General features: G+C 44.6%; 1 protein-coding gene across 1 annotated transcript in view; it reads right to left on the reverse strand.

Annotated features, from left to right (window-relative positions):
- The window catches only part of npas3 (neuronal PAS domain protein 3), a gene marked incomplete at both ends in the record, with an annotated part of 476,542 nt that overhangs the window by 134,803 nt on the left and 331,739 nt on the right, over positions 1–10,000 (reverse strand). Inside the window, one exon of the mRNA XM_080750653.1 lies at positions 1,700–1,789. Coding sequence (XP_080606779.1) covers positions 1,700–1,789 — 90 coding nt within the window. The remainder of the gene's footprint in view (positions 1–1,699; positions 1,790–10,000) is intronic.

A 10,000-nucleotide genomic window follows, 5' to 3' on the forward strand; every position in this document is an offset into this window, starting at 1 on the left:
CAATGCCCTACATCAGGGTTCCCCAAATAGGTTTTCCCCAAGGTCGAATATTGCCACAACATTGCAGGGGGCGACGGTGGCGTTTCCACTACTCAAGCGACAGTTCAGTATCGTCACTCTCTCGGGCAGAAACCTCGTATCTCCAAGTTTCAAATGTGTACGTTTTTTGGTAAAGCAAAGCCCTGCTTCATCAAACAAGATCGTCGCACAAAACTAGTGAAAACAGCAGATCTACAAGCACACAACGCCTCGCGATACGAGGTGTTGTGTGCTTGTAGATCTTTTCTGTAGATTTTTTTAGATGATAATACAAAACGAACGGTTTTGGACATACAAGGTTTCCACCTGATAACGACGATATACTAGTGTTGTTGCTGCTCTTTATACCACCATTATTACTGGGGTTGGTGGGGGCCAGACAGTAGCCCGCCGCGGGCCGCAAATGGCCCGCGGGCCGCCTATTGGGGAACCCTGCCCTACAAGATCATACCAGAGCGTCACACAAACGCATCAAAGGTAGCAGATCCACAAGCTTGTAGATCTGCAAACGTTTGCTGTTTTTGAATTTGAATCACGAAAAGTAACAGTTTTGGACAACATATGAGTTTCCACTCCACAGACCAAATCCTCTTGAGGCCGTACACACACTCACACCCACACCCACACGCACACGCACACACACGCCCACACACGCCCACACACACAAAGCCTTAAACAAACATCCCATCGCAAACACTTTCGCAAATGCACGCACGCACACACAAAAACATCCAAACACTTTCCACACAGCAAGTCTTCCCTGCCTGTCAACATGGCCAAGGTCATCGCCTCCTCCACCTTCGCGTGGACGTCCGTCAGTCTCCATCCATCAGCGCCAACCTCACAGACAAGCTGACCAACGGGAGGCCTCAGCAGAGTAGCCCCCCCCACCCCCCCCCCCCCCCCCCCCCCCCCCCCCCCCCCCCCCACACACACACACACAGTTACCAGGACAAAGCCACACCCACCACCAGCGCTAAAAATATGCCGCGGGCGCTCGCCGAGCGAATCAACAAAACTGCAGAGCAAATGATGAGGTCTTAAACGAGACTTAATTTACTGAGAATGGACTGATAATGACGAGAGACAGACAGAGAGAGAGAGAGAGAGAGAGAGAGAGAGAGAGAGAGAGGATATTGCAGAGAGATGGAAATAGAGAGATGTGCGCGAACCACTTAAACCCTGCCGCCTTCTCTTTCTCGTGGGGAACTTTCACAGAAAGTAGCCAACCAACGAACTCCCGTCGATGAGCTCGTCGATCGGCTGTGTTCAGCGAAAGCTTTCCCCACAATAATAACAAATTAGCGAATGGCAGATAATAGCAAATGGTTTGATGACCGGATCATCTGTGAACAGGAGTAGTCGGTAGTCGGTAGGAGAGTCATGGAGACCGCCGGTCATCAAATTAAGGAAATGTGACAAAGAAAACTTGGAATTCAAGGCTTCATGGGATGTGTGAGTAATTCATAGAAAACAAGTCACTTTGGGGGACGAACCACTCCTTTAAAGGATCGAGAGAGTTTGGCTGTGTGTGTGTGTGTGTGTGTGTGTGTGTGTGTGTGTGTGTGTGTGTGTGTGTGTGTGTGTGTGTGTGTGTGTGTGTGTGTGTGTGTGTGTGTGTGCGTGTGTGCGTGCGTGCATGACGGACAGGCAGACTGACCTGTGAGAGCCCCAGGTATATGGAGACGGTCTCAGAGATGTAGAGGAACCTTCCCTCCTTGTTTAGTGCAAATACAAAGCCATCCAGAGACTGCAGAAACACAGAGAGACAGACACACACAATGGTTAATCATCAGCAAACAACACATTCCTAATGCTTTGTTTTAATGGAACCAAAAGTTTGAGGATATTTTCACTATTTTGCTTGTGTTTGACAAGGCGGTGAGATACTTGTAGCACTGACTAGCATTGACTCTTATGGACACCTTTGTTCAGGAAGGCCGAGATCTTCTCACGGTCCTGTCCCGTCCCGCGGCAACAGAACTCGCCCTCCCTCCTTTTGTTTGGCACTTTATTGATACGTTGTGCTTAAGTATTGCTATTTGCTTTTTCAATAATGGCTGTTACACTTATGAGCGTGGACTGTTTTGACACTTTTTTGACACGCATACGTTACAGTCAGTTTGGGTAACTCAGTGAGATTGCGGTAAGAGCGCTCGTTTTGTCGTTCACCACACACCCCTAACGCCACCTGGATCAATTCACCTTGATAGTCTCTTATCAGCGCAACTGTGTAATTCTGCATATTCACCATGAGATGGCGACAACAGCCATTCACTAGCTTACTATGCCTAACTCTAACCCTAACCCTAACATTCCTGCCGACGCTACATTGGTGTGGATCAAAGCGACCGCTTGTTCCGCCACACCTTGCTCTTTTGACACTTTTGACCTTCCTGTGTGTACTTTATGTCAAGACATTCAATGTAGGTGATTATTTTACTAAGTTTTGAGTTTGGAAGCATGAGCATGTAGATCGGCTATTTTCACAATGTTTGTCTCTTGCTTACTTAATATTGTCCAGTTTGGCCAGTCCTGTCGAATATTCGACAATTCGAATACTTTGAGGTTGAAAAATTCGAATACTAAAAATCACTATTCGTGAATGCCCTAACACACACACACACACACACACACACACACACACACGGGTAGCAATGAGGGCGCGCACACACACACACACACACACACACACACACACACACACACACACACACACACACACACACACACACACACACACACACACACACACACACACACACACACACACACACACACACACACACACGATTTAAAAAATAAGAAATCGTCAAATCGAGTTTCACTTAATTAGGGTAATTCTTACTCATTGGAGCCTTGCAAGGGGCAAAACGTACACCGCCCGGGTCCTCCTAAAGCAGGACGACAAGGTCCGACACCAAATTAATACTGATTTCTCTCTGATGTGTAATTTCTTTGATGCACATGCAGCGCACGTCAGACTGTGTGCTGTGGCAGAGCTCACCACAGCACTGCGCTCACTCGCGCTGGTACAGGCAGCAAACAGAACAAACGCTGCTGAGCTGGTAAACGTACTTTATTGTTGTAGTTTGAAAGAAGCTTATTATGCTGTGTTACCCACCTACTGTAGTCCTACTGTCGATATCACTGTGTTAATTTTGCGTCGGGAGACTCAGGAAGCAAAGCGCTTCGCCCCCGTTTACAATCAATCAACATCTCCGTGCATGAGCAGTGCAGGGGCGGCCTTAGCTATTTTTTCACCCGTTTCACCAGCCTCCAAGAGCTGGCTTGTTTTGGCTGTTTTGTCACTCACTATTGATAAGGAAACACTAAGTTAACCAAGTTAACTTCTGTATGTGATTGTTGCGCAACTAAAGTTATTATATTAGTATTATTGTTTTATTACATTTTGCTATTTGGCTATGTAAAAAAATAAAACAAATAAAACAATAATTTAAAAAAATAATTTCCTTGCATTTTTTAAATGAAAACAACATAGTTGAAACAATGTATTATTCTTTTACCAAAAAATGGAAATCGTAATCGAAAATCGACTTTTCTGAGAAATAAATCGAGATTTTATTTTTAGGCCACATCGAACAACCCTAACACACACACACACTCAGTCAAGAGATATTTAGAGCAGCAGACCCATAAGTACTGCAACCCCCGCTGCACCCACCCAGTAATGCTGTTGCGCAGCCTCCACAACCACCGCTCACTTCACACGGGTGTGATTTTTTTAAAACAAACACGTTTCAGATCGTAAGATGATAATTCAAGCTTTCCGTACAGCTGCAATGTTGGCGAGTTTAACATTATTTAACCCAGTTAGACTGGGTACGCATACTGTATATGTGTCACCACTTTAACCATTATGTCATGCTTTAACTATTACAAAAGCGCGAGTGCCGCGCTGCGAGCTTGTAAATCTGCTATTTTTTTAAACTCTTGAAAATGTGTGCAAATCTTTGACTTTTTTAAAGCAGACATTTGTAACGCAAATCCTTCTTCCTCTTAGTCCCTGGAACTAAACATTTTCAGATGGGGGTCCCTGGTCAAATACATATAATTCTAGGGGGTCCTTGACATGAAAAAGTTTGAGAACCACTGACAGAGAAACATAGGTCTTAGAAGACCTTTTTCAGATAGAACTTTTCTGTTTTAGATGTCCAGTATGGACAGTCGATGGATGGTATTGGAACTCTATAGATTCCAGACTACAAACAGGATCTAAGAGTTGCTTGCGGCTAAGTACTACACATGGGCTAGAATGCCTGACAGCGGCTCCCTGGTTCCATCCCGGTCCACCGGACCATCTGCCGCTAATTACATATAACCTGGGGAACATAGAACCTGGGGAACATAGAACCTGGGGAACATAGAACCTGGGGAACATAGAACCTGGGGAACATAGAACCTGGGGAACAAGCTGAAGAACCCCTAATCACTACTCTGCTCTCTGTGTCTATCCCGTCTCTCTACACTGTAGGCCAGCGGTTCTCAAAGTGGGTTTTGATTGATTGAAAACTTTATTATAGATGTTAACTGGAATGGATTGGCGTGATACTGAGATACAGTATCAGGTTTTTTATTGTGTGTGTGTGTGTGTGTGTGTGTGTGTACGATTTCAAGCACGAATCATGTAGACTGTATTCAGTTTTCCTTGATTTTCGAGATGCTTTTGGGACTCTTTCTCACAATGTCATGATTCAATCACTCGAGGAAATAAAACTACCTCAGGTGTACATAGATATTGTGAAAGATGTGTACAGGGAATCATTCATCCAGGTTATCTGTGGAAAAGATCTGACTCAACCTATACCACTTCAGACAGGTATTAAGACCGGCTGCCCATGGAGTGCAGTTAACTTCATAATTGCCATCAATCAATGGTTAAAGTGGCTATGTCTATGTGCACCCCGTGATGTGATTTCCCCAAACCCAGTACAGGGCTTTGCTGATGATGTCCAGTTGGCTTCCAGGGAAGAGAGTGTAATTAAAAACATGCTCACCAAGACTGATGCATTCTTAGAATGGTCAGGCCTGGAAGTGAAAGATATTAAATGTGCAGTACTGTATGAGAGGAGAAGTGGAGGAAATCGGTGGTACCACTCAAAAACCGATACATGCCCTGAGTTTAAAATAACATCAAAACCCATACGTGTGTTCTCTCTCCATGAAACATACAGTTACCTAGGGCATAAATTTAACATTGCAGGAGAATGGACGGAGCAAGTTAACATCATCCTCTCCGAATTTACATCTAGGTTGGACTATACTGATAGATGCTCCCTACCCCTAGCCATGAAGCTAGAGGCCATTAGACCGGTAGCACTTTCTAAAGTCCAACACTTCTTCTCAAATGTTCATATCCAGCAGAAGGTACTAAGCGAAATGAACAATAAAACAGTCAGCTTAGTACGCAAGTGGTTTGCCCTTAACACACACAGCACCCGTGATGTCATTTTTCATCCTCAGTGGGAGGGAGGGCTGGGTGTACCCAATGTGTCTTGGACTTATGTCAGTATGCGTGTTTCCCACCTATTGAACATGCTGAATAATGATGATAGGGATGTAAGGCAGTTGGCTAGACATTCCCTGTTTTTGGACATGAGGAGACGCAAGGTCCCTATAGCCAGGGAGCCAGAGCCCCATTTCCTAGGGTTCAAAAGAAAACCCAGTGGAAAACTGGACACTCGCTCACCAGGCTTTGGAGTGTCATCAGACTGGCCGGACCTTAATGATTTGTGTGTACAAACTGGAGTGTCACTGGAGTGGGTGCGGTCCGACTCTGAGACTGTGAGGGTCTCTGAGGACATCATATCTGACCCCCTCACCTCTGTTAGAGCAACAGTGACCTACGGTGGACACACTCGCCTGTTGACATCCACAGGTGCTCGCAGGACCCTGTTGGATCTGTTCCAACATCAGCAACAACAACACTGGACCGGACTCAAACTCCAGGGGAAACTAGCATGTCTTCCCCATGCAGATCACTCTGTTTCCCATTCATTTCTCAGGAACACTGCTCTCAATGAGGACATTATCACCTTTACAGTAAAAGCCAGGTTACAGGTCTTTCCCACCAAACTCAACCTTTCCCTCTGGTTCCCCTCCACCCACGCACCTCATTGTTTGCATCACACCACAGGGCTTGTTACAGAAACCATGTCACACATTCTGAATGGCTGCTATGCCTATAAAGGACTTTACATAGCACGCCACGACAGAATAGTTGATCTCATAACAAAGGACATATCTAAACATTTTGCACCGTCCGTGAGAATGTACAAACATTCCTGTGTCAAACCCTCCATGTTTCATCTCTGTACAGAAAATCCAGAAATATTTGCACATCTCTCTGCTAATACACCAGATGTTGTTGTTGTCAATGAAGGAGACAAATCAGTTTCCATTCTTGAAATGGCCTGTACCTTTGATTCTAGCTTGGAGGAAGCCTTTATGACGAAAGTCATTAAATACCAGCCGCTCCTACGAACCATCACAGAGCTAGGCTATAGGTGCAATCTATTTGTGTTCATCTTTGGCAGCCTTGGACATGTACATAGGTTGGTTGTAAGAGGCTTCCAACAACTTGGGATGCCAAAAAAAGCAGCTAAACGGCTTGCAAAGTTCTGTGCAATCTCTTCTACTATCGGTAGTCGCCAAATATGGCGAAGGCGTTGTTATATGTACCCTTGAATGGTGTGTGGTTATTGGATATTTGTCCAGGATTTGCTGACTGTACATTATTTACAGCACCTTGTAATATTTGTGTCCTTGTACTTGTATCTCTTATGTGGACATAAATAAATGATTGAAATGTGTGTGTGTGTGTGTGCGTGTCAGCACTGGAGGGCAACACATTTAGTATGAAGGACAGCGGCATGGAGAGACACAATCTGGACTAAAGACTGACTGCAGAGAGAAGACATTAACACACACACACACACACACACACACACACACACACACACACACACACACACACACACACACACACGTGCACACATGCGCGCGCATACAGTAAATGCATGCCTGCCCGCACACTGAGAAAGTTTGTCACCATCAGTGGACATACCCATTGACAAACAACTAGTCTCTCTCTCTCTCTCTCTCTCTCTCTCTCTCTCTCTCTCTCTCTCTCTCTCTCTCTCTCTCTCTCTCTCTCTCTCTCTCTCTCTCTCTCTCTCTCTCTCTCCCTCTCTCTCTGTGAGTTTTCTCTTTCTCATTAACGTGGAGGTGGAAAGTAACTAAGAACATTTTCTTAGTATTGTACAGGGGCGTCAATTGGGTATGGCAGGGGTATGCAGCTGCCATACCCTGGGTCCAGGGGAAAATAAAAGTTACTTTAATTTAAATATAAATCCATGAATGTCTCTTTGTCTATCTGTGCTGGTTATTGTGTTGTTAAATTACAGTGAAATAACTACAAATGCAAAATGTAACAAAATGGTCACTTTAACTCATTCATTGCCTTTTCAAAATGGCCGCCAAGTTCCACACTGCCAAATTTTGTAATTTTTAGTGCACAGATCAATTTTTAGTGCACGGATGGCAGTCTGGGGGTACTGTACAATGAGTTAACAAGGTATTATAATTATATTCTCCACACTTTTATTCTCCCCATCTTGACAAAATGGTATATTACCAGGTTCCGCAGGTCAGCTGCACAGATGCAATGCATTATTGTTAATTGTAGCACATTTACTAACATGCCAAGTTTAGCTGCAATTGAACAACCGTTCCAGGCTGCCATATCCAGACCAGAAACCGTAGAAACCTGTGTAAAAAACAGCCAAAATTCGAATTTTTGGTAGATCTGCTATTTTCACAATATAACCGTGTTATACAAAATGTAATGCCTCTTATCCATGAGCACTCCCATCTTTGCCATACCCTAGCTTTTGCTGAACTGACGCCACTGGTATTATACTTAAGAATACTTTACAATTTCACAATTTAGGCATTTAGCAAACACCCTTAATCCAGAGCTTCAAAAGTAGCCTATACTTTTGATGTTTGAGGTATTTTTTTTTACTTTACTGGACTCCGAATTTACAATATTTATACTTCTGCTCCACTACATTCGGTAAATTAAAAGTTAGATATTAATGCCAATGCTTTTTTTTTTATATATACTTTAACTACAGTACATTTTTAACACCAAACTTAACAGAGTATTTCTACACTGTGGTATTGATAGTAATGTGAATACTTGTTCCCTGGCTGTGCTCAGGGCTGGGTGTTAACGAGGATGTCAGCGTGGACAGACACTGATGAGGACCATCGACGCCTCACAGCTCATTAACACCTCATTAGCATGTCATTAACATCTCATTAGCATGTCGTTAGCTAACAGCGCTAAATGGACACAGTCGGGCAACAGTTAGGACAGGTCACACACACACACACGCACACACACACACACACACACACACACACACAGATGCGGATGCGTGAAGGATATTGTACACAAACTGTCAATCTGTCGAGCGAGCTCACGCCTTGGCGAGAGAGATCGATTAACACACACAAGACAGACACACACACACACACACGCACACGCACACACACACACACACACACACACACACACACACACACACACACACACACACACACACACACAGAAACAGCACGCACAAACACAACACCCACCCGCAGACATACACACTGACCTATTAGTAGATGGTGTCCTAGACACACACACACACGCACGCACACGCACACACACAGTGAATGTGACAGATTAAGAGAGAAAGAGGATGAACAACAGACAAAGAATGACAGAGAAAGATTATGATTTTGGGAAAGAGAGAACAACATGTCGCTGTGGGGCAGGAGCCTTGTATCACCATACTCCTTTTTTAATTGTTTTTTTTTTCTTTGGTAAATTAACACAGGGAACGGGAGGGAGATAGGGAGTGGCGCGCAGCAAAGGCTGTCGGGATGGGGACTCAAACCCGCGACGGGCCGTCAGACTACATTGGGTGCCCGGACCACTAGGCCAGCCGTCCGGGCCATAGCAGATCTACAAGCTCGCAAAGAATTTAAAAACGTATAAATGATAACAACCCATCCATCCATTTTCAACCGCTTATCCAGAATCGGGTCGCAGGGTTAACAGTTCCAACAGAGATTTCCAGTGTTTCCCTCTCCTGCGCAACATTAGCCACTTCCTCCTGGGGGATCCCCAGGCGGTTCCCAGACCAGTGTGGAGATGTAACCCCTCCATCTGGACTTTGGTCTGCCAAGGCGTCTCCTCCCATAGTGGGAGAAATATGTGAAAAAGGTGTTCACTTCCGGCAGAAAGCGTGAAAATTTGCACCTATAGGGGTATTTTTGTGCGCTGAATTAAAAAATTGACGGTCCCAAGCACTTTTCTCAAATTCACGTTTCTCTAATTCACTTACCATAGGGTTAGGGTTAGGAAAAAAAGGCCCCCCAAAAATCTTCTTTAAGTAGCATGTGAGGGGTCTATCTAGGGGGTTTTCATGATTCTGAATCCATTCCAAGCATTTGTTTTGCACAAAAACATTCCTTGGGCAAGAAATGGACCCCACAAAACTATGGTTTAGTGATGAGTCATCACTTTTCACAGTTGTGTAGGGTCCATTTCTTGGCCAAGGAATGTTTTTCGTGCAAAACAAATGCTTGCAATGGATTCAGAATCATGAAAACCCCCTAGATAGACCCCTCACATGCTATTTAAAGAAGATTCTTTGGGGGGTCTTTTTTCCCTAGTATGGTAAGTGAATTAGAGCCACCAGATCCCATGGGAAAAGTGCTTGGGACCGTCAATTTTTGAATTCGGCGCACAAAAATCCCCCTAGGTGCAAATTTTCACGCCTTCTGCCGGAAGTGAACACATTAGCCTATTTTTGTTACATATTTCTTCCACTACCAGTTGGACGTGCATGGAGGACCTCCCCAGCAGGGGCGTAGCCAGGAT

The sequence above is a fragment of the Nannobrachium achirus genome (genome assembly GCF_963921795.1).
Source record: "Nannobrachium achirus genome assembly, chromosome: 20".
NCBI classification, from domain to species: Eukaryota; Metazoa; Chordata; class Actinopteri; order Myctophiformes; family Myctophidae; genus Nannobrachium; species Nannobrachium achirus.